This window comes from Mesoplodon densirostris, chromosome 13 (assembly GCF_025265405.1).
Source record: "Mesoplodon densirostris isolate mMesDen1 chromosome 13, mMesDen1 primary haplotype, whole genome shotgun sequence".
Classification (NCBI taxonomy): domain Eukaryota; kingdom Metazoa; phylum Chordata; class Mammalia; order Artiodactyla; family Ziphiidae; genus Mesoplodon; species Mesoplodon densirostris.
This window is the reverse complement of record NC_082673.1, coordinates 6,413,515-6,438,748: the sequence shown is the minus strand read 5'-3', so window position 1 is coordinate 6,438,748 and position 25,234 is coordinate 6,413,515. Positions and strand designations below refer to the sequence as shown.

General features: G+C 42.4%; 1 protein-coding gene across 4 annotated transcripts in view; it reads left to right on the top strand.

Annotated features, from left to right (window-relative positions):
* Window positions 1-2,633: 2,633 nt before the first annotated feature.
* NSMAF (neutral sphingomyelinase activation associated factor) overlaps window positions 2,634-25,234 on the top strand; it is a 61,809-nt gene continuing 39,208 nt past the window's right edge. For 2 of the 4 annotated variants that reach the window (XM_060116443.1, XM_060116442.1), the window contains exons 1-6: window positions 2,637-2,805; window positions 8,794-8,893; window positions 18,790-18,879; window positions 21,753-21,831; window positions 21,931-21,998; window positions 22,078-22,114. In XM_060116443.1, the coding sequence (XP_059972426.1) occupies window positions 8,823-8,893; window positions 18,790-18,879; window positions 21,753-21,831; window positions 21,931-21,998; window positions 22,078-22,114 (345 nt within the window). In that variant the 5' untranslated portion in view covers window positions 2,637-2,805; window positions 8,794-8,822. Of the gene's footprint in view, window positions 2,806-8,793; window positions 8,894-18,789; window positions 18,880-21,752; window positions 21,832-21,930; window positions 21,999-22,077; window positions 22,115-25,234 lie in introns of all 4 variants that reach the window. The other 2 variants (XM_060116440.1, XM_060116441.1) reach the window with 2 other exon arrangements.

Sequence of the window (25,234 nt, the reverse complement as noted above, 5' to 3'; positions counted from 1 at the left end):
AAAAAAAAAAGAACCTGAGCTTCATTAAGTCCTGAGACCAGGTGTGTGATCTCAAAAGATTCTGGGTTCAAGTCCCAATTTGGGTTTTGGCTGAGTTCCAGTCCTGGCACATGGGTTCAAGTCCTAATATGAGGTCCACGGTTTCAATTAGACTCAATCCAGGTCACAGGGCACTCATGTACCTGTATTCATTCCAAAAAATTGTAATGGTGGCCACCTTATGCATATTGTTTTCCACATACTAGAGAGCTGAAATACACATTGACCTTGAAGCTTTAAAAATTTAACCCTTCAGAACCTGGTCTGTAAGACAATATTAGGTATGTGTCAGCATATATACAACTTAAAGTTTGTTATTTAAGAATCCCTCAAAGGTGAACCACCACAGGCTCATTCTTAGGATATATTAAGGAGTCACAACTCACATCCACTAGGATAGCTATAATCAAAAAGTCAGATAATAACAAGTGTTGCCGAGGATGTGAAGAAATTGGAATCCTTATAGACTGCTGGTGGAAATGGAACTCCTAGGTGTGTAGTCAACAGAAATGAAAACACATGTCCATACAAAAACTTGTACGAATGTTCATAGTATTATTCATCATAGCCAAGTGGTGTAAACAACTGAAGTGTTCATCAACTGCTGAATGGATTACCAAAATGTGGTAAATCCATACAATGGAGTATTACTCAGCCATAAAAAGGAATGACGTACTGTTACCCGAAAACTGGGTTCACCTCTTGGTGGTTGTAGAGGCAAAAGACACAACCAAGCCAAAGACTGGGAGAAGAAAGGGTTTATTATGACCTGCAGTGAATAAGGAGAACACTGCGAGTGTTTCCTGAAGCAGTCTCTCCAAACAACAAAATTAGGGAAGTCCTGTGCTATGGGTACATGCATATTCATGAAGGGGCTTGGGCCGCAGGCAGAGTGCAAACTTTAGTTGATGGAAGTCGAGCGTCAGAAAAGGTCACCATCATCATCCTTTAGATTCCACTTGATCTGGTGGTTGGGCACCGGAGGAGGGGATTTAAATTCTGCAGAACAGCTCAAGGCAGTGTTCTAGGCTAGTCTTTACCATTGAAATAGAACTGGGAGTCTTTACAACTGATTTGTTATCTTTGCTGTTGTTGCTTCTCCTGCCTGACAAGTTTGTCCTTTTGTTCTCTTAAGTTCATTATTACTGAGACCGGTTCAAGGACAAGCATTGTGTCCAGGCTTAGATCACTAAATGGCTTAGGCTTATGTCTAGAAAGCCATGCCTGGTTCACTTTCTCTGTGGACCCCCTCACCCTATCTGTTTACAGTATGGAGAGGAACCTTGGAGACATTATGCTAAATGAAAGAAGCCAGACATGAAAGGCTATATAATCTATGATTGCATTTTATGAGATGTCCAGAATAGGCAAATTCCTAGAGACTAAGTTGATTAGTGTTTGATGGGGTTGGGAGGCTTGCAGGGATAACTAAAGGGTATTAGTGGGTGGGTTTCTTCAGGTGGTGCAAATGTTCCAAAATGCGCTGACAAACCCAAGTTCGTGGGCCTGACGCACAGTTAAGGCCGCGCAAACCGGAAACGTCTGGAGCAGAGAAAGGCTAACTGCAGGGGCCAGCCGAGAAGAACCGGTGGCCCGTGCTCAAAAGACCTGAACTCCCGGGATGGTTTTCAGGGAAGAGTTTTTAATAGGCGAAATTTGGGGTGAGCGACGAAGGGTGTGTGACTTATCTGATTGGTTGGTGGAGGTCACAGGGCGGAGCTCCAGGAATCCTGGGCTCAGCCTGAAGTTACCATCCTCCACCTGGTTGGGGGCCTTAGTTCCTACAGGATTCTGAGCTCAGAGATAGGTTATGTGTTTCCCTTGAGGAGGAACTAGGCCTTTGCTTGGTACAAGCACTATTGTTTGACCGCTTTTCCTTTGTTTCTGCCTTCCCTCACTTCCCTGATTAGTAGCTGTTTGAATCTGCCCTTTGCAACTCAGCGAAGGCCTAGGAGACCAAAGCCTTTTTCTTGAAACAAAAAACAAGGAGCACGACAAGGCTTTGGTACCCAGGATCCTCCAGCCCCGCGGGTCCTGCTTAGTTTCAACTCTAATGATAATTGGACATACCTGTGAATATACTAAACCCCATTGAATGGTACACTATAAATAGCTGAATTATTTGGCATGTGAGTTATATAAAGCTGTTAAGAAAATGAGAAAGTCATGTGACTAATTATTTCAATTACCAAGAGATTAAAGGCCCAAATGTTATTCGGAACCCCTGTGGCCAACAAATTGGCAGAGGTTACGGGCCGCCTTCCGTCTTCCGTCTTCAAGCGTAAAACGGAGCTGCGGGGTAGCTGGTGAAGTCGCGGACGTTTGGGGCCTAAGGAGAGACCCTAGGCCGGCCTCTGGGTCCCTGGCACCCGGCGGCTGAGCTCGGGGCGCCTCGGGTGACTGCGCGCCCCTCCTCCGGCCTGAGTCACGGCGCCCCGAGTCCCCACGCCGAGAGGATGCGGCGGTGAGCGCTGCCGGACGCCGGGCGCAGCGTGGGCTCCGGGACGCCAGCGCCGCCGCTCGGGACGCCAGGCCGCAGGCGCGCTCTCCCGGCCGGGCCTCGCAGGCCGGCTGCCGGGCCCGCCTCCGCGGCTCCCCGACCTCCTCGGCCGGCGGCGCAGCGGAGCGCCGGGAGGAGTCCGAGCCGGAGCCGGAGCCGGAGCCGCGCGCGCCCCGCCCGCCCGCGCGGCACTCCCTCCCTCCCTCCATGGCGTTTATCCGGAAGAAGCCGCGCGAGCAGCAGCTGCAGCTCTACTCCAAGGAGAGGTGAGCGCCCGGCCCCGGGGAAGGGCCGAGCCGCGGGCGGAGGCCGGGCCCGCTGGGGGCTCGAGGCCGCGGGGGCAGCAGCGGGAGCCGGACCGGGGCCCATCCCGCGGCGGAGCCGAGCGCAGGCGGAGCCCGGCCGGCCACGCGGGTCCCGCCGCCGCGGCGCGGCTCACCCGGAAGGGGCCGCGCGGGTGTGTGGGGGGGCGTGGGGTGTAAGTGGGCTCGGCGGACCCCCGATGCGCACCCCCAGGCCCACGGCGTCGGGTTCCAGCGCTCGGCCCCCTGTCGCCGGCTTGTACTCTCGGACGGCACCGCGCGGCTCGGGGACCCCCCCGCCTGCGGGGTAGACGCAGGTGCCCCCCATCACCGCGTCTTGTTACCGCGGACTTTAGCCTTCAAGCAAATGCCTGGGTAGATCCCAGCCCTCCTGGGCTGGGAGAGGGCCTCTGAGGGAGGCCTGATTCTGAGAAAAGCCCGGGTCCAACCCGCCAGACGTTGTCTGCCGAGCAGTGGACCTTATTGTAAGCGCATGTGGAGGCTCTGAACTCCTGAGCCCTGAGGCACAGCGGTCATGATCACCGGCATCCCGGTGAGGATTTGGGGTCCCACGAGCAAAGGCTGAAATGGCCTCGAAGCAGTTACGTTCAAGAGTTTCTGATCCTCAGCCTCCAAGGGAAGTCCCTTATGAGAAAGCTCACTTCTAAGTAGACTTCCAGTGCATTTCTAGTGAAACAGCTTGCTGGTCCTTGGGTCTGTGGTCCCAGGTGCCAAAAGGAGCTGGGAATGAGTCATTTTACAGAGTATTTTGGATGTGGGAGCCAGTTATCTCGGAGTGCTGCTAGCCTGCCCTGATGTTGTGTGATCAGTGGGGACCAACGAAGCAGATTATACATGAGATAACAAGTGCAGACTTTAAGGCTTGTGCGATCTCGCAGCGCCCACACTTCTTTGGGGATTGACTGGACCCCGGTGTAAACATTCATACCCTTTTCTCATCTCTAATGTTGACCTCTGCCAGGATATCCATAGCCTGGCATTTCATTTTCCACTGTAGAGAAGGAGATATACCAAAAAAACGTATCTTGGATAGGGCTTCCAAGAACGATTTTGGTAGCGTGATTAGGCTTTATCCACAAACAGGCTTGTTTATTGAGTAATGATAACTGGATCCTGAATGAAGTAACTCACTCTTGTAAGAGGCTTTTGGGACTTCGTTTGTAATGCTTGTTTCATGTGGAGAGAGTATGAATAGTTTCTTTGTTCAGTACCAACAACATTGACTTGGTATTCTGTATTAAATAGATGAATGTTCAAATTTACATTGTGAGAACTTTGAAACACTTGAATTGCCATCATGTTCTATGATCTAAGAGTCATTTGTAACAATTCTATGGCCTCTTTGATATACAGGGAATCCTGCTTTCTTTAGACCTGCCAGTTATTTCTACGACAGTAATTTGTGTTTAATTTGGTTAGCTTGTACGGCTCTGCAGCGTCACACAAGTCTTAAAGTCTGCACTGGCATTTCTGTGTATAAGCTGCTTTGTTGGTGTCCATTGATTGGGCAGCGTGACAGGCTAGCAGCACTCAGGGATGACTGTAGCTCTCACAACAAAATAATTATGCATCAGTCAGGAGGCAGCAACTGTTTTTAAAGCATCGGTAATTGGACAAAGTCGGTGCCACATATTTTTATTTGAATCCTGCTTCCTGACTCTGCCCAAATTCTCTAATGCCCTGCCCGTGGCTTTGCAACCATGGGTTGATGGGTACACTAACCAGGCGTCCCTAGAATAGCAGTTTAAATGACAGGAATATGTCTCACAAGCAGTCTCTTTCTAAATCTTAGAATTCTCTCTGAAAGACAAGAGTATTTTATTTTAAAATATTTATTTGGTTTTTTTTTTTTTTTTTTTTTTGGCTGCATTGGGTCTTAGTTGCAGTACATGGGATCTTTCGTTGCAGTGGGCTCTTTGTTGCAGCGTGCGGGCTTCTCTCTAGTTGTGGCACACGGGCTCCGGAGCACGTGAGCTCTGTAGATAAGGCACATGGGCTCTCTTGTTGTAGTGTAAGGGCTCAGTAGCGCCGCGGCATGTGGGATCTTAGTTCCCTGACCAGGGATCGAACCCGCGTTCTCTGCATTGCAAGACGGATTTTTAACCACTGGACCACCAGGGAAGTCTCAAGACGAGTATTTTAAACCAACTTTATTGAGCCCCAAATTTACCGTAGCTGCACAGGTTTTTCCCCCTAGCTTATCTCTCTGTGGCAATAAACACCAATTAGCAAAATGATTGACAGAGGTCATTGACTCCGGCACACCCAAGAGAACTGTTACTTTCCTTGGAACTGTTTCAGAGGTCACTGTGAAAGCCTCACCTCTTCAGAGTTGCAGTTTCATTGGTCCCTGTCACACTGCTTTAGAGATTTGAGATTTCTACTGCTACCCAATAATGATCCAGAAAGGAGAAACTTGAAGTTAGCATCAACTTCATACTAAGAGAAATAAATGCTGATATATTTAGAATAAGTGATATTTCTACAAAAGTAGAAGCAGAGAGGCTGTTGGGAGATTCTTAGATTGTGGCTTAGACCAAGGTGGTGGCAGAAGAAATGGAGAAAAACGAATGGATTTTATTTTTATTTTTTATTTGTTTATTTATTTTTGGCTGTGTTGGGTCTTCGTTGCTACACACGGGCTTTCTCTAGTTGTGGCGAGCGGGGGCTACTCTTCGTTGCGGTGCGCGGGCTTCTCATTGCGGTGGCTTCTCGTTGCAGAGCACGGGCTCTAGGCGCGCGGGCTTCAGTAGTTGTGGCTCGTGGGCTCAGTAGTTGTGGCATGTAGGTTCTAGAACGCAGGCTCAGTAGTTGTGGCGCACGGGCTTAGTTGCTCCGCGGCATGTGGGATCTTCCCAGATCAGGGAATCGAACCCATGTCCTCTGCATCGGCAGGCGGATTCTTAACCATTGCGCCACCAGGGAAGCCCATGTGGATGGATTTTAGATGTTTTTAGGAAGTAGCATTGATAAGTCTTAGCGGAGTGGACTGCATGTAGAAGGCAATAGAGGAAGAATCCCAGCTTAGAGTTCTCAGATAAAATACAGGATGCCCAGTTAAACTTGGATTTCAGATGAACAGTGAGTAACCTTTTATATAAGTATGTCCCATGTGATATTTGGTATGTACTTACACTAAAAAAATGTTTGTAATTTATCTGAAATTCCAGTTTAACTAGGTGTCCTGTATTTTTACTTGCTAAACATAGCAGTCCTACTCTCAGGTTTCTGATTTAAACAACTATACAGTGGTATCATTTATTGGTGATGCTATAAGGAAATGCTTTGGGTAGTTTTCAGTATTAGAAAACAAGAGGTACTGGCTGTTCAGATTAAGTAACCTGTTATCCCGCTTAAGACTTAGTGGGAAGGAACCATATTGATCTTACTGGTGTTCTAGAATGTCCATTGCTGGTGTTAAGATAAATGCAAAAAAATCTAAAAAGACAATTCACATAGCTTCCCTTGGAATTGTTGGGAATGGCAGATGTGTACAGTGGGCTAGCATATGAGGATATTCTACAAACAGCTGCTATTTAAGATATTTCTATTTCAAGATTTAGGGGTAAGCTAATTGTATATTTTTTACCTTCACATCTAAGAGTGGTGTGGTGGAACCACAGCTGTTTTCTTTTTGGATGATATAGAAATTGAGATAGTTGAGGCATGTCCGCACTGGAAGAGAGTCAGTTTTCTCTCTAAGTGTCACAGAACAAATTACTTAGCTGTGGCTTGTAAGCTGCCATTCCAGGATAAAACATGATGATGATGAGTTCTGTATTGGGCTCACATATTACATTAATCGTTTTACAGGCATTCCTTAGACTTCAACTTTGCTTCAAACATTCCATGTGGATAATTCTCTTGCTTATGCTGATATTAAATTTCTTGGCTGATATTACATATCTTTTACTTAATAGGTTTATTTTGTCAATTGATTCTGTATTTGTTATACTGAAAATACTTGCTGAGATGGCAAAATGATTTGTTAGACTCTGGTTTAATCTTTCGTTTTTAAGACTGGTCATCCTATTCCTTTAATACCTCTCTGGGATTTGCCAGGTGTCGAAAATGGAGATGAACTGCAGAATCAGCACTCAGTCAGGACTGCTGATGGGCTGAGAGAAATCGACATAAATCCTATTTCTTTACATCATAGTTATTCTTACATAACAAAAAAAACCAGTGAAAGTGGAAATAGATGTTGCTAATTTTTTGATTAACTTAGAATTTATACTGGCTTTACCCAAAATCCGTTACTAGCCTATCACCTTATTCCCTTATTACTGTCTCAAATTAGCGTCTTCCAAAATGGCTACCACTTAAGAAGACACCAGAATCTTCCATAAATGGATTCTGAGTGTGTTGGCTGTATGGTTTTTCAAATGTGATATAAAATGGGCATTTAAGGAATTCATCGCTTGTTTTTTTCCTAAATGCCACTGTGATTTCATCTTTTGCTCATCAGATATTTAACATTTCCAACTCATAGATTTTGAAAGTTATCTTTTAAAAAAAATTTTTTAACATGTGTTCAGTGATTGGGGTCTGTATAATACTAATACTCTGAAATTTTGTATTGTGACTTAGTATGTAGTCAGTCTTCACAAATGTTTGATGTGAGGTGGAAAATAGATGTATATTAATATTGGTACAGGATTCTGTATATATATCTATTACGTTAAGCTTGTTAGTTTAGATCTTGAATGAATTTTTTCTGATTGAGAGAGGGTTCATGATGCTAACTTCACCTTGTATTTCTATCAATTTCTGCTGTAACTGTTTTCAGGAGTATGTTATTAAGTCTATTTAAGCTTAGAATTGATGTCTTCTTAGCAGATTGAATCTTTCATCAGTAGATAACGACCTCCTCATTCCTAGCAATGATTTTTTTCTATTTTGTCTGATATTAATATAACTATATTAGTTTTCTTTTGGTTATTTGCATTATATATAATTTTTCATTCTTTTACTTCCAACTTGTCTTTAGATTTTAGGCTTATTTCTTATAAATAGTTTGTAGTTGGACTTTTTATTAATTTGTTCTGATACTTCTTGTCTTGACAGATTAGTCCATTTACATTTGTTAATATTACCAATTTATTTGGAATCATTTTTACTTTTTTATTTTGTTCTTTAATTTTTTCTTATTTTTCCTTTGTTTGGATTAACTAAGATCCCCTTGTTCCCTTTCATTTTTCCTGAAGAGTGTGGAAGTTATATACTGTTTCTGTTTCTCTAGTGCTTACCCTCGAAATTTTAACATTAATATTTAACTTAAGGTCTGAGGCTAATCATTCTCTTTACCCTCCTTCCTAACAATATTGGGACCTTGGAACACTTAATTCCTGTTGGCCCATCTTAAATTATAGCCTGGGGCTTCCCTGGTGGCGCAGTGGTTGAGAGTCTGCCTGCCGATGCAGGGGACACGGGTTCATGCCCCGGTCCGGGAAGATCCCACATGCCGAGGAGCGGCTGGGCCCGTGAGCCATGGCAGCTGAGCCTGTGCGTCCGGAGCCTGTGCTCCACAATAGGAGAGGCCACAACTCAAATAAATTGAAAAATTATATTTTTCAATTTCTAGTTTTGTTTGGGTTGCTTACAATTGCCAGTGAGAGGCCTGTGTACCACAAAAAAAAAATTATAGTCTGTTATTGTCCAGTATTTTCAATATATTTTAACCCTACAAATTAGACATTATAATTATTAATGCTTGTATAGTTTACATGCATATTTACCATTGTCTTGGCATTCCTTCTTGCATATAATATCTTCCCTCCAGAATTTTCTCTTTCCTGAAGAATGTCCTTTAGAAGTTCCCCTGATGAGGGTCTGATGATAGTAAACTATGTTTGTTTTTGTCTGTCTGAACATGTCCCTATATTGCCCTTGTTTTGAAAATCGGTTTTGCTGGATGTATACTTCTCTCAGCCTTTTGAAGATTCTGCAAATGAAGGCAAATGGCCAGGAATATGCATCAGGCTTTTGCTGGAGCCACATTGGTGGGGGAGACTCAACACAGGAGAGAGAGGTCAGTAACAGATGCGCCGTGCCCTCCTGGTGTGGCTCTTAGCTCCCTGGCAGGGTCAGGCTTCAGACTCCAGGAGAAGCCTGGACCCCATGGGGTGACCCAGGGCTGGGACACAGCGGAGTTACGCTGTGATGGAACCTTGCTCGCCAGGCCCAGTGCAACATTTGTGGCTGTGGGTTGGCCTGGTCCCTTCCCTGGCTTGACTGGGGGCTGTCTAAGCGTTGCACTTGAGTCTGCATAATATGGCCGGGTAGGTTCACGTGTCTGTGTTCATGGTTAGGGAGCTGCCAACACTTCCTCTGGCATGATTAAGGTACTGGGGTCCAACCTTGTTTTGTTTTTTAATATTTATGTATTTATTTATTTGGTTGTGCTGGGTCTTAGCTGCGGCAGGCGGGCTCCTTAGTTGCAGCATGCATGTGGGATCTAGTTCCCTGACCAAGGACCGAACCCGGGCCCCCTGCATTGGGAGCACGGAGTCTTATCCGCTGCGCCACCAGGGAAGTCCCAGGGGTTCAATCTTGTTGACCCAGACTGTTGCGTTTAACACAGGTCAGGGCAGGTCTCTATGGAGCTTTGTGGGCGGCCACCTTCCGTTCTGGGAGACCAGCCTGCAGCAAACCCCTGTCATTCGTCTCATTGCTATTTGTAAGGAATCTGCCTTTTCCCTGGCTGCTTTTAAGATCTCTTCTTTGTAGTGTTTTGCTGTTTGTCTATACAGACATTTCCTTCTATTCCTCTCTCCTGGATGGGGTTCCTAAAGCTGGAATAGTTTTGGAAAATTTGTAGCCAAGCCTTTAGCTCTTGGAATATTGCTTCTCCCCATTCTTTTAATATCTCAAAATGACTGTTTAATACTTGATTTTTTCTGTGCTGCATTGTGGCTTATTTAAATCCATCTTACAGTTTACTAATTTTTTTCTTCTAGTTGCCTAATTTGCTGTCTATCCCTCGAAAGTTTTAATTTCACTTATTACATTTTTAAATTTCTAGCTTTGTTTGGGTTGCTTACAATTGCCTGATTTTTTTTTTTTTTTTTTTTTTTTTTGCGGTACGCGGGCCTCTCACTGTTGCGGCCTCTCCCGTTGTGGAGCACAGGCTCCGGACGCACAGGCTCAGCGGTCCAGCTGCTCCGCGGCATGTGGGAACTTCCTGGACCGGGGTACGAACCCATGTCCCCTGCATTGGCAGGCGGACTCTCAACTACTGCGCCACCAGGGAAGCTCTGCCTGATCATTTTTGATAAAAGTGTGTTCCTTTCTTGTACTTTTGATATCCTTCTATTTCTTTAAACTTATCCTTGTAATGATCAGATACAGAAAATAATTATCTATAGCCTTTACAGGTTTCATTGAGTAGCTTGCTACTTGTACTGACCTCCATTCAGTAATCTTACTTCCTCACTTGATTTATGATTTTGGATTGTGGCCTTTTGTTCCTTGAGTTATTTTCGGGAATTCTTGGAGATCTGGGTTTAAAGTGTATTTTTCCAGAAAGTGTTTGCATGTATATTTGCCTGGGGTTGGGGTAGAGACCACAGTGGTTTGTTTTGAGTTTTATTTGGCTAAAAAGGTAGTGTGAATGCTAGCCCCAAACGTGTGTCAAGGTAGGCTTGTGGTTTCAGACTCTAAAGGAAACTTATTTTGTCCCCAGCCCAGAGCCAAGGTCCTACCATATCCCTCTGGGGAAAGTAGGGTGGGTGGCTTTTTATTTCCACCCTCAAAGGGTGTTACTTTTGGGATCCTAGCTTTTTCTACTCCCTCCTCCTCCCGCCATGACTGGCCCCTCCTGAAATCAGGCTCTGTTACTCAGAGTTGGGAAAAGACTGCTCCAGTGCCTGCTGACTTTTGTTTCTCTCTTCTAAGATTTTCCCTTACTTTTCTATCACCTCAGCCAAGCATTTGAAATTTTTAGCAATTTATCCAGCAGTTTTAGAGGATCTGTATCGAGATTGTTTCTTTGGACATATAATCTGCCGTGATGCCTGAAATGGAATTCCTGCTGATTTCTTTAAGCCCAGGTTTATTTAATCTATAAACCCACTGGTTAAGGAAGGACTTCTGAGGTAATCTAATCTATAGCTCCCTCCCCTCACTTTATAGCTGGAGGCCTGAGTAAGCAAAGTGGTTTCACTAAAAGTCCAAAGCCAAGACATGGCTGCACTAAGCCTAGAGCAAATGTCCTCTGATGCAGTCCAGCCCCTTCTCTGCCACAGCATGCTGCTTCTGTTTTAAATCCTAGGCCAGTGATTATTTTTATGGTATCTCTGAAACTTAGTATGATTCAGGAATGCTCCACGCCTGGTTTATGGCGACATTAGTACCTTGTTACTAAGTGTGGTCCATGGGCCATCCCATCAGCTCTGCCTGGGAACTTGTTAGAAAATACAGTATTTCAGGCTCCACTCAGATCTTCCGCATCAGTATCTGCTTTTTTTTTGGCTTTTTTTTTAATTTGATTTTTTTCTTTTCTTTTGGCTGCACCACACAGCACGTGGGCTCTTAGTTCACTGACCAGGGATTGAATCCACGCCCCCTGCATTGGGAGCACAGAGTCTTAACCACTGGACCACCAGGGAAGTCCCCCAGAATCTGCATTTTTTTTTTTTTTTTTTTTGCTGTACGCGGGCCTCTCACTGTTGTGGCCTCTCCTGTTGCGGAGCACAGGCTCCGGACGCGCAGGCTCAGCGGCCATGGCTCACGGGCCCAACCGCTCTGCAGCATGTGGGATCTTCCCCGACCGGGGCACGAACCCATGTCCCCTGCATCGGCAGGTGGACTCTCAACCACTGCGCCAGCAGGGAAGCCCCAGAATCTGCATTTTAACAAGATCTCCAGATGCTTAAAGTTCGAGAAGCACTGTTGTAGATTACAGTAATTAAGCATTCATCTAGATTTCTTGTTGTCTGTTCCTTCAAACTTATCTTCCACCTTTTATCTTCTTGATAGTGTAGAGAAGGCTCATGGAAGTATCCTCCCTGGGGCTGTGACCCTTGGTGAAGAAATTGAAAGACTGAGAGCATAGGTGATACTTTGGCCATTTGTTCTCACAGGTTGTTGAGACTTGAAAATAGAAATGACTGGCTGTATGGATGGTGTCAGTGAAAGGGATTTCGGTATCTGAACCATCTTGGCCAGGAAGTAACTGCATTTCACATAGTCAAAGGAGAATGTAATTTCCTAGGGTCTGATAGAGAGAGTTGTAAACTTACGCCCAAGGGAAGGGATCAGAAGGCCAGATGAAATAGTGAAATTGGTTACACTGGGGGACAGTGGGCATGAAATGCTGCTCCAGCGGGGAAGGGCCAGTAATTTACATGAGAAAACAATTGGTTCAGGGGCTAGAAATAATATTTAATCACTCAGATGTCTCTATGGAAAAATGCATAGAACATGGATAATAAAATGAGTCAAGTTTTATTACAAAAGGGGATTAATATGTGTTTAGGTGTCACTGAAGCTTGATGGGATGGGACTCAAGATCAGAATCTAGTGCTAAAAAGCTGTAGACCTGTTCAAAAAGGGGAGACCCATTAGGAGGGGAGTCAGTGGGCTCTGAAGGCCAAGAAGATCTGTGTCTGCAGGGGGAGTCCATGAACCACATGGAAAAACCCAGAGGACTTATTGGAAAGAGGAACAGAGATAACATAATTGTGTTCATTTGTTACAGGCCACCTAAGTGGGTGGAAAAAAATGGTGGATGTGTACCTGATAGAGATTGAAAACAGGAAGTGGCAACACAGAACATGAGAGACCTTACCTAGCCAAAGCTTGATGAGATCTAGTTCCCGTTCCTGCCTTCCCTTGTTGAAGTTTTAAATTATTTTAAGGCAGAGAACTGGAGAACTTTTCAAAATTCTGAATATTAAAGAGTCATTAACCAAGTAGCAATGACAGAAACCATCAGAAAAGGCAGTCCTATCAAGTTATTTATTGTTGAAGCCCAGGGGGATTAAGAAGGATTCTGACATGCATAGAAACTAAATTTTTCAGAAGGCAGATATTATAAGTTTCAAGGAAGGGGGAAAAACCAGGATCATTACTGGACAGTTCTGAAAAGGATATTGACCTAGGAAGTTTGTCAAACTGTCAGAAATATAATTCAGAACGTCCAATCCAAATGGTCTTTGGTGAAGAGTTACAAAATAATCAGACAAGCAAATAAACATAGAATGGTGGTACACGTAGTGTTCCTCCGAGCTTATAATTTAAAAAATATATATATATAAAGCAAGAAGGGTAACAACCAAGGACAGATTAAGAGGATGTCACGTTCCTGTAAGTGAGCATCAAGAAAGTTAAAGCCCCAGACGAGTGCTTGCTTTAAACGATGCTACAGATTAAAATATATATATATATATATATATATATATACATATATATATATTTTTTAAGTCTCCTGGAGTTGTGTGTAAAACTAGACTCCTGCCTAGGGCCCAGCCCAGCAGTGTAAAATATTACTCATGACAGAGGAAGTGGCTCTTATTTTGTATTCTATTAATGACACCATCAGACTGAAAGTGACAGGCTAGACTTTCAGAAGATGGGTAAAGATGAAGAGGGCACCCACGTGCCTAGGTCTCCTGGTGTAAACTCCTGGGAGAGTTTGAGTTTGGAACCACAGCTTGTTTCCATGATCTAGGAACTTGGAAAGGTGCAGAAAGAGCATATGTGCATAAGTAGGTTCAGTGCTAATTCTAGATCAGACAGATTTTTGTAAATGGCTAGAAGAGGAAGTCATCATCCGTCTCCAGCATGAATTCAGTATGAAGTCATCTCATGCTAATCTGATCTTTTTTGACAGAGTTCTGACTGGTAGGTCAGGAAAATTCAGTAGATTTAGTTCAGCTGAACTCTGGCAGAGAAAAAGGTTTGGTTTTGTGATGTCTTAATAGCAGAATTGAGAAAGGAGAAATTGATGTTCGTCTAGTTAGGTAAGATTTGTTTGACTATTCAGAGGTTGCTGTCAGATGTATTCTTGGGGGCACATTTCTAACAGTGGGTCACAGGACCATGTTCTTGTCTCTTAAACATTTTCTTAATTCATTCCTTGTTTCAGAGGCCATTTTAAGAAGTTTACCAAAAATGCCCTGTTTAGTTCAACCAGCTCTCTAGGTAGTGGGGGCCCTACAGTCTAGCTTAATCCAAGGATAGTGGGGTGTTCAGAGGAGAGATGTACATACAGGCCACTCGGGCCCTTTCTGCCGCCATGCACATGTCACTAAGGTGTCCTGGCACTTCCTGCAGTCTCACAATCCTCCTCAGCACAGTGAAGCTAGTTTCACATCTCCAACTAGAAATGATTGACTAGCAAAATCTTCTGGCTCCATTATAAATACTGTTTATCAACAGAGTGTTGAATAATTGTTGGGTAGCCGTGAAGGCAGGGTTAACTCTGAGGGCTGGCCTGGAGTGGACTTGTTTTACGTTGTTGGTTAAGTGTTGAACGGTATGCTTTGCAATTTAGGTGACATGAGGATGGGACAGCATCTTTTTCAGGAAAGTTAAATTGCAGAATGAGTCAGTTTATCTAAAGAAAATATCACTACGCCTCTGAAAAGGTGGAGTAAACTAAGGAATACCCAGGAGCAGGGCCCCGAGTCTCCTAAAGAGATAATTTACAGTCTGAGCCACCACTAACGAGGGAGATCATAAAATTATAAAACTGTTTTTATTTTTACTTTTTTTAAAGATTGGAACCTTTTACTCCATGGAATGCACTTTGAAAATCATTGTTCAGAACACCATGAAACTTTACAGTAATACTTTTTACATACAAAAATTTTCAAGTAGGTATAACTGAGTACTTCAGTAATAAGAAAAACTCAAAAAACTTTCTTAGTCCTTTGACTTTGAATAATATGATTTGGTTATATCCCTTTAGCATGTGTTTTACATTACTTACAAAATAGGCATATTGGTAAATTAAGGAGGATATAATTCATTTACCAAAGTAATGACTTTAGTTGTACAAGAGCTGATGTGATTATATTTTTATTGGCATAAAAAACACATAAGATACTTAAATAAAATTTTTAAAAATCCAAAAAAAACACACACCTAAGATTTACTGTTTTAGCCTTTTTTTTTTTTTTTTTGCGGTACGCGGGCCTCTCACTGCCGTGGCCTCTCCCGTTGCGGAGCACAGGCTCCGGACGCGCAGGCTCAGTGGCCATGGCTCACGGGCCCAGCTGCTCCGCGGCATGTGGGATCTTCCCGGACCGGGGCACGAACCCTCGTCCCCTACACTGGCAGGCGGACTCTCAACCACTGCGCCACCAGGGAAGCCCTATTCTTAATTTTTTGAGGCACCTCTATACTGTTTTCCATAGCAACTGCATCATTTTACAATTCCATCTGCAATTTCTTCACATCCTCGCCAATGTTTGTTATTTTTTTAATAGTGTATGAGGTTTTGATTTGCATTTTCCTGATGATTAGTGATGTTCAGTGTCTTTTCCATACACTTTCTGGCCATGTGCGTATCTTCTTCTCTGGAGAAGTGCGTATTCAAGTCCTTTGCCCATTTTTTAATTGGGTTAATTGTTGTTGCTGAGTAGTTGTAGGAGTCCTTTATATGTTCTATATATTAACTCCTCATCAGATACGGTTTGCAAATATTTTCTTGTTTGATAGGCTGCCTTCTCAGTTTGTTGACTGTTTTCTTGGCTGCGTAGAAGTTTTTAAATCTGATGTAGAGTCACATTTATCTAGTTTTGCTTTTGGTGCCATAGCCAAGAAATCATTGCCAAATCCAGTGTCATGAAGCTTTCACCTTATGTTTTCTTCTGGGAGTTTTATAGTTTCTGGTCTTAAAATTAGGTCTTTAGTCCATTGTGAGTTAATTTTTATATATAGTATGAAGGGTTCGATATCATTCTTTTGCATGTGAATATCCAGATTTCCTAACATCATTTGTTGAAGAGAGACTGTCCTTTACCCATTGTGTGGCTTTGAATCTCTTGTCAAAAAGATCCAGAGTTATGAGAGTTTAGTTCTGAGCTCTCCATTCTGTCCCTTTGGTCTCTCTGTCTGTCTTTATGCCAGTACCACACTGTTTTAATACTGTAGCTTTAATATCTTTTGATATAGGAACTGTGAGGCTTCCAGCTTTGTTTTTCATTCTTGATTGTTTTGACTTTCTGATTCTGTATACATTTTAGGATTTTTTTTTTTCTATTTCTGCAGTAAATGCCGTTGAGATTTTCGTAGGGATTACATTGGATCTGTAGATGACTTTGGCTGGTCTGGACATTTTAACAGTATTAAAGATAGGATTATATCTTAAAAATTATATGGAAGAGCTGGTTGTCTATGAAGGCTATTTTTTTTTTTTTTTTTTTTTTTTTTTTTTGCGGTATGCGGGCCTCTCACTGTTGTGGCCTCTCCCGTTGCAGAGCACAGGCTCTGGACGCACAGGCTCAGCGGCCATGGTTCATGGGCCCAGCCGCTCTGCGGCATGTGGGATCTTCCCGGACTGGGGCACGAACCCGTGTCCCCTGCATCAGCAGGCGGACTCTCAACCACTGCGCCACCAGGCAAGCCCATATGAAGGCTGTTTTTATAGCAACAAAATTATGCCATTGTCTTATTGACGAATAGTTATTTTACCCTCTCTCTAAGAGGAGGAGTGGGGAGAGGAAGAAGGAGGAGAGAGGGTTGCATAGTTCCAGCCCAAGCAAAAGGTTTCACCTTATTAATATACAAGCTAAAAATAAGGGCCAAGGTACTTAGTATCTCTCTGATTCATACCTTCTTGGAAATTATCTCGGGCGTCAAAGGACGCTCCTACCAATCTGAACTTTTGTGGTTGCACTGAAATTCAGAATAAGTATTAATAGTGAGTATTTTACACTGAGCTCTGGCAGTTTAGCCTATGATTAATTCTTTTTTTTTTTTTTTTAGCCTATGATTAATTCTTGTTCATGGCTTTTAAAATGTAGAACAGGCCAATAAAAATTGCCTGTTTTGATGGTAAAGCTAGTTCCCGCTGTCATCATTTTTAATTTATGAGTTATTTTTCTGTTGGTTCAGTTTGTTTTAAAGCAAGCAGTATCTTGTTTCATGGATATAATTTCTTCTTTGTAAGGGTATTATAGTCTTTTGACCTTTTCTTCTGTTCATTTTCTCTAGTCCTTCAAGCTGTGTTCTTCTGCTTGTTTGGTCTAGTTCTTTCACATTAGAGGCTGGTGACCTTGGGGTGTCCATTCATATTTAAGGGTGAGGCATGTAATTCTGTGTCACTGTGGGTAGGCCTTTTCTGTTGGGCTTCACTGTGGGATGATGTTGTAGAAGGTTCTTTGAAATGTTAGTATCCATAGGTCTTTTCTCTAGGGCTATTTAGTTTTTTCCAAAAATAACCCACAGTCTGCTGCTTAGAGTGTTACATGTCTTCCTGCTTTCTGTTTAATCACTATCTTTTCATGCAGTAGCGCTGCTCTCCACTGTGCTTGATGCCTAGTTTGGAGTCTCTTGTTTAATTTTGGTATTGAAAAACCATGTGTAGGGTGAACCACCAGGGGAGGAATCTTGGCTGCTGGCCTTGTTTGGACTTTCAACGATCCCCCTAGGCTCCATCCCTACCTTCTTGGTACCTGATACCTGCAGTTGTGGAACTTTTGGTTTTCTCCTGGTTGGTACCTTTTCTGGAGGCATCTGCTCTTCTGGCTTCTGATCACTGCTGATTCCTCCCATCTGCTTTCCGTGTCTCACAAATTTACTGGTATCTCTCATCTGCTTTTACGTCTCTCCAATTTCCTTTAGTCTGTGGGTTTTACTATTTTTTGTGTGTGGGGGTACTATTTAAAAAATATTTTTGTTTACATTGTAGTGTTTTTCCAGAGGGAGCAGAAATAAATACTTATGTTTATTCTGCCGTATTTAATCTAGGTGTCTTCTTCCTCTAATACACCGGAACTTCATGACGCATCTCAAGTACCACACTTTTCATGAAAACTTCTCCCCATAACTCTGGATGCCGTTGATGTTTCCTGGTCCTTACCACAAAACAAACAAAACCGTTGTTTTCAGTTCTTTGCCATATATTTGTTTCTGTGGCCATGCAACTAAATTAATACTTTTCCTGTTACTTTATCTTCTTTATTTTGTTTTTAAAAGTTTAAATCACTTAAAGCTTTAAAAAGAACTGATTTTCATTCCCATTTGGTTCAGCTTACTTGTTTTATCTATTAAATACCTGTTGTGTGCAAAGCCTTAGATTGGTTGTAACAGGAATATCTAAAGTTCTGCCTCTCAGAGGCACTGGTCTTGTGGAAGTAGCAAGAGAAATTCACCCACCCACGAGCCATGACAGTGGGGAACGGTGTGTATTGGGGAAGAGGGGTGGGGAAGCCTCGTGTGTAGTCGTGGGGAGCACTCTGTAGGTGGGAAAGCTCCGAGCTCTGTAGGTGGGAAAGCTCCGAGCTCTGTTCAGGCAACAGTAAGTTTTGTTGTTGTTGTTTTATTGGAGTATAATTGCTTTACAATGGTGTGTTAGTTTCTGCTGTACAGTGAAGTGACTCAGCTGTATGTATACATACAGCCCCTCCCTCTTGGACCTCCCTCCCACCCACCCCCATCCCACCCATCTAGGTCGTCACAGAGCAGGTTCCCACCAGCTATCTGTTTTACACATGGTTTTATTTCATGAAATTTGGAGTTTCTGTAAAGGAATAATAAATCCACCTGGTAAACAATTTTATTTATTTTATTTTTGGCATAGCTGAGCAGGTCTGTCTTGATAGAGAAGAGTGCCTGGCATATAATATACACTTAATAAGTGTTTGTTGATGTAATGGATGGAAAAGCACTGTGGGAACACATGCTTGAAATATTCTGTTTTCTTATACTTAAAAAAAAAATAAACATGTGGTTTTTTTTTTTTTTTTCCAAATTAAGATTTTCCTTGCTGCTGCTTAACTTGGAGGAGTACTACTTTGAACAGCATACAGCTAGTCATATTCAGCACAAGGGCAGTCAGAATGAAAGGTAAGGAAGATTTTCGGATCTCTGAAAAGGCCTGGTTAGAACTCAGCAGCAGTGAGCTACTCTGCATGCGACTCTCCACTAAAAGGGACGAGGGCTCTTTGGAGAAGTGTCTCAGTCAGGGGAGGAAATGTGGGAGGTGAGCCTGGACCATCTTGTCAGACTGGCAAGGAAGGAAGGTATCAAAAATGACTGCATGTGAATTAAAAGGGCACAAGGCCACCCTGAAGAGCTGGGCAAAATATGGGACAGATTGAACACCAGAAAAGAATAATGGGGGCAGTGGATCGAAGTGTATCCGAAGGGCTCAAATCCATGAGTTCATAGTGGCGCATATGTAATAGAGATATATTATTTCATGTGTGTGTGTATATATATATGTGTATCAGTTACCTTCGAAGGATACTAGGACATCACCTCATTTTTCTAAAACTTGATAAACGTAAAGAATCAAGCATTTTTCCTGCTTTCCTTGTACAAATTGTACTTTAGGGTAACCAAATCACAGATCGTTAAAGCTGCTCTTTGTTGAATTCTAGATAATAAACACAGAGGGAAGGTTAAAAATTTCAACCCCTAGTGAATAATGGATCTATATCAGGAGTTGACAAACTGTGGTCACATCTGGCCTGCTACTTGTTTTTGTAAATAAAGTTTTATTGGAACACCCACTTGTTTACATATTGTGTGTGGTTGCTTTCCTGCAACACGGAAGTAGAACTGAATAGTGACAGAGACCAAATGGCCTGCAAAGTCGAAAATATTTACTATCTGGCTCTTTATAGAAGAAGTTTGCCAACCTCTGATATAGACAGAATCTTCAATGGCTGCTAAACCAGCAGATGAAAAGCTGCTGAGAAATTTTTTAATGCACGTATCAAGATAGGCATTACCTGAACCCACTGCGGCCTCCTGATATGAGGGAAGTACATGTGCACTGCCTCTGACGAACCCTTACCAGAAAATCAAACCTGCACTGGTCAAGTCTTTTAATCTTACCAATTATATAAAGGAAATGGGATAGAGGAAAACCACAGAGATGCGTTTAGCAAAGTTTGTAATGCGGGAAAATGAAAGTTGCCTTAGATTAAGAGATACTGAGAGACATGTCAACTAAATGTAATATGGACTTTGTGTTCCAATTTGAACAAACCAACTATAAGAACACACTTATGAAATAGAAAAATTTGAATCCTGGCTGTATCCTTGATGATATTAAGGAATTATTAATTTTTTTAGGTACAACAATGATAGGTCATTTATTGAAAGAGTTTATCTTCAGAGATTCATGTTAAAGTATATATAAATGAAGTATAGGATGTCTGGGAATTTATCTAAAATCCAGCAGGGTTCTGAGGTGTTGTACACAAAACAAGAATGACTGCATGTTAACAACTGCAGAAACTAGGTGATTGATACTTGGGAATTTTCTATTCTATTTGTATTTGTTTAGCAATTGCCATAAAAGTACTTTTCTTAAGTTATTATTAGGTAATTTAGGGTGTTAGGAAAGTAAATGCAGATAACAGCATGGAAAGAAATGATATAAAATAAAAATTTAAAAGAGCTTTTGAGGAAGAAGAATTGCAGGCTAAATCATGACCTTCAGCATGACCAGCCTTCTTGTGCACTGGGTACATATTATCTACGTACACAGAGGTAGGCCTTTCTCAGACTGTGATGGGACTTTATCCTGTGGGTTAGAACGCCATTGGTGTATTTGTAAGCCAGGAAGGATGTGAGGTTTCTTTGATAGAAGAAGAACTGACTCAGCCGGGGGTGGGGTGGGAGGTGCGGTGGTGGTGGTGGGGTGGGTACAGAAGCAGGAAGAGCAGGTCGGTCTTTCTAGAGTATAAGTAACATAATTGCTTCAGTTAAGAGGCCCTGGAACGGCCAGAGTAAGAAGCGTTCACTAGGACACTGAGGAATGACTGGAGAAAAAGTCCAGATGTCATACAAGTGATTTTAAAAAACGTAAGATCCTTAGAGCTTCACTTGCAGATAAAATGTACTCTGGGAAACTAATCTTAAGGTGATTTTTTTTATAAGATGATGTTCCAGCATTTCTTAACCTGTGTTTTGATTATATAATAAGTTATTGCCTTGGTTTGATCAATTGATAAAAGTCATCTAGTCAATAAAAGACAATCAAGTGTATAGATTTTTATTGGCTTCAGGCAAGTGAGGCATATGGGCCTCTAACATGCTCAGGCAGGCTTTTCCCCAAAACTCATTGGAGCCTTATAAATGTCCCAAGAAAGGAGAATGGTGAAGCCGATAACTGATTTATTTGATATTATAGTAGTAGGCAGATAGTCTTTAAAATTGCTTATTATCATAGAACCAGTTTTTCCTGGAATTCCTTTGTACCCCAGAATCACCGGTAAAAGCGTTCTGTGTTCTAAATTCAAACGCTTGTTATTTTTGCATGATTATAAATAAGAAAACAAAAAATCCCCTACCTAATCAACGTTAGATACTTAGTATTGCTTTCTGAATAGTTCTTTAAGATATAGGAAATTAAAAGTCAAAAGAATTTACCACAGACAGGATGGATCCGCGTTTCTTAAGGATCAGAAAACTGTTTCCCTTTCACAGTAGTTGTGAGGACCAGATGAAGTGATGCGAATAAAATACGTGAGACGCTGCTCAACCAGTGAGGCCGTATTACAACACATGCAGATCCTTTAACCTCTAGGGAGGGGGAGATGAGGAAAATATTTTTGCTATATTTTCCAGCCTTTCATACCCTTCTCTCTGTTGATCTTTTATTAGTTGATACTTTAGTCATCTACATTCTAGTTAAAATGTATTATGATTCTTCTGTGACTTTTGTTACATTCATTAATAATAACCTTTTGTACTTTCATCTCTAGGAAAATCAGAGGCTCCTTAAAAATATGTTCAAAATCAGTTATTTTTGAACCAGATGCAATATCCCAGCCCATCATTAAGGTAAATGCATTTTAAATGTGAACAGAAAGGGTCCTATTTTTTTGTATATATTTTACCTTGGCTTATTTTTTATAATATTTCTCTCTCAATTTTATCCAGATTCCTTTGAGAGATTGTATAAAAATAGGAAAACATGGAGAAAATGGAGCCAATAGACACTTCGCAAAGTACGTCATTGTCACAACTGTGTAATTTTACTTCTACCAAAAGATTACATATATTTAATAACTTTTATCTGCATTTTAGGGCAGTATCCGGGGGGATCTCACTCATTTTCAGTCAGGTAAGAAGCACCTAGTAAACATTTTTTTCTGACCTGAACGAACATTTAAATGAATAAATACATACATATGTATGTGTGTGTGTATATACATACATATATATACACATTTTTTTAAGCACAATGAAATTATTTGTAGAAATCTCAAATGAAGGCCACAGGGAATGATGTTTAAATTCTTTTAAAGTTAGTCATTGAGAACTATATGTCTTAGAAGCTGTGATCCCTGATGCGTTCCTTAATGTTCATGAAGCGTGTGGTGCCTGCAGGCTGTGTGGGTCCGTCCTGAGGAGTCCTGACAGTGTGTGAGGGTGGAGATAAAGGACTGCAGTTGGAAGGTGGGAGGCCAGCGCCCCCCGCTTCAGTGAGCTCAGATGGACTCATGGTGACAACCGAGGCCACGGCTCAAGATGTGTAGCCTTGTCTAATTATAGTATAATGCTTGGGGTCATGACCTTTTCTTCATTTCACATTTACTCAATATAGATTTGTGCATCCAGTACTGTGTGAACACTGGCAGTACGGAGATAAATCACACGTTTTTCCTCCTGTCATACACAACTGACCCTTGAACAAAGCGGGAGTTGGGGGCACTGACCCCCGCGCCCACACACACAAACAGATGAAAATTTATGTATAACTTTTGACTCCCCCAGACTTACTACGAATAGCCTACTGTTGCCTTACTGATGACATAGACAGTTGACAACACATGTTTTGTATGTTATATATATTATATACTGTATTCTTACAATAAGTTAGAGAAAAGAAAATGTTATTAAGAAAATCATAAGGAAGAGAAAATGCATTTGCAGTATGTACTGTACTTATCCATACTGTAAGTTTATGTCATCTGTTTATAAGATGAATCATGTCTGTCAGTACCTACATCAGTATTGTCTTAATGTGCTACAAAACACTGTAGATGTTAGATGTGTTACTAACATTAGACATCAAAAATGAAAAGATAATGTGAAAAAGAAACGTGTTATTCACAAGTGTGATTCATGCACTGATCATGAAGAAGCAGCAGGATGATTGCTTGATCGTAGCCTGTGTCATCAATACGATTGCTTCCCAGTAGCCCAGCCTGTACACTGTTGAGTGAATCGTGCTAAAAGTGTTATGGCACACAGTGTTGTATCAGATTCGTAATTCAGTATGGGAAACGTGGTTACATTTTATTTTTCAAAAATTTTTCTTTAATTTATTTATTTTATTTATTTATTTTTGGCTGTGTTGGGTCTTCGTTGCGGCGAGTGGGGGCTGCTCTTCGTTGCGGTGCGCGGGCTTCTCATTGTGGCTTCTCTTGTTGCGGAGCACGGGCTCTAGGCACGCGGGCTTCAGTAGTTGTGACATGCGGGCTTCAGTAGTTGTGGCTCGCAGGCTCTAGAGCACAGGCTCAGTAGCTGTGGTGCACGGGCTTAGTTGCTCCGCGGCATGTGGGATCTTCCCAGACCAGGGCTCGAAGCTGTGTCCCCTGCATTGGCAGGCGGATTCTTAACCACTGCACCACCAGGGAAGCCCCAAACATGATTACATTTTTTTTAAACCCGTGATGATAGAGAAAGACATCTGAACAGTCATGTAATTCTTTGAAAGCAAAGTTATGAAACCAGAAAACTAACACATGATTCATCTTATATTAAAATCACTCCCCTTATGCCTATGCAAGGGTAGGCTGTCCACTTCAGTGCAAGTCTCGCACACGCTGTTCTACACTGTGAATACTTAGGCGGTGATGACCGTGATGAACACAGAAATGTATCATACACGTCTTCCACATGGTTATTAGATGTTCACATGAAGACAAACACAACAGGTGAATTTATTAACTGCGCGACAGGGTGATGGTTTACTAGTCATTAGGTGGAAGTGGAGCGTCACAGAGGTCTTCATTCCTGTTGTCTGTCTTCACGCTGAGCAGGAGGGTGTGGGTTGGTCTTGCTGTCCCAGGTGGCAGAGATGGAGGGGAGACGGGTGGGGCAGGAGAGGCAGACACACTCAATTTAACTTTACGGAAATACATCATGATTTCTGGCTGACTTTTCTGCTTTTTTATTTCTCTCAAAATGTTGCTATACGGTACCAATCCTTCTTCCACCGTTTGCTTTAGTTTCAGTGCCTGTGTCCTAGAAGGGTCCATGTCATAAAAGAAGTCAAAAAGCAGTCTCAGAAATCAGAGCCTGCTGCTAGGTGGTCTCATGTCAGTTTGTTTCCTGGCACTGCTTCTTCTACATCTATTTCCTCATCATCTGGCGCTGGTTTGGAAGCTCTCATCTCCATCTGGTTGTCTTCTGTTAATTCCTAGGGTGTGGTGTCCATTCGTTCTTGAATTTCTCCAAGATCCATATCTTGAGACATTTCAACCCCCTACCTTCTTTTGCCATATCCAAAATCTGATTCATGATTTCCTTGATAGGCTCTGTTGTAAATCCTGTAAAGTCATGCACAGCATCTGGACACAGTTTTCTCCAGCAGGAATGTATTGTTTGGGGCTTGATGGCTTTCATGGCTTTTTCTATAACAACCGTGGCATCTTCAATGGTGTAATCCTTCCAGACTCTCATGATGTTCTCTTCCACAGTGTTGACGGTCCTTTGCACAGAGTACCATATGTAATAAGCCTTAAAGGTTCTTGTGACCCCTGATCTAGAGGCTGAATTAGAGATGCTGGGTTTGGGGGCAAGTAGACCACTTGGACACCTTTGGTGTTGAACTCATGGGGTTCTAGGTGGCCAGGGGTATTGTCCAATTAAAAGAACATTAAAGGGCAATCCTGTACTGGCAGAATAATTCCTGACTTCAGGGACAAAGCATCGATGGAACTAATCCAGAAAAAGGGTTCTTGTTGTCCAGACCTTCTTGTTGTCCAACCAAAAGACTGGCAGCTGGGGTTTCCTCTTCCCTTCAAGGCTGGGGGTCAGCAGCTTTATAGATCAGGGCAGTCCTGGTCATCGACCCCATTGCATTTGCACAAAACAGCAGAGTTCGCCTATCCCTTCCTGCCTTAAATCCTGGTCCTCGTGTCTCTTCCTTATTAATGAATGTCCTTTGTGGGTTTTTTTTTTTCTCAGAAGAGGGCACTTTCGTCTGCATTCACACCTGATCAGGCGGATACCC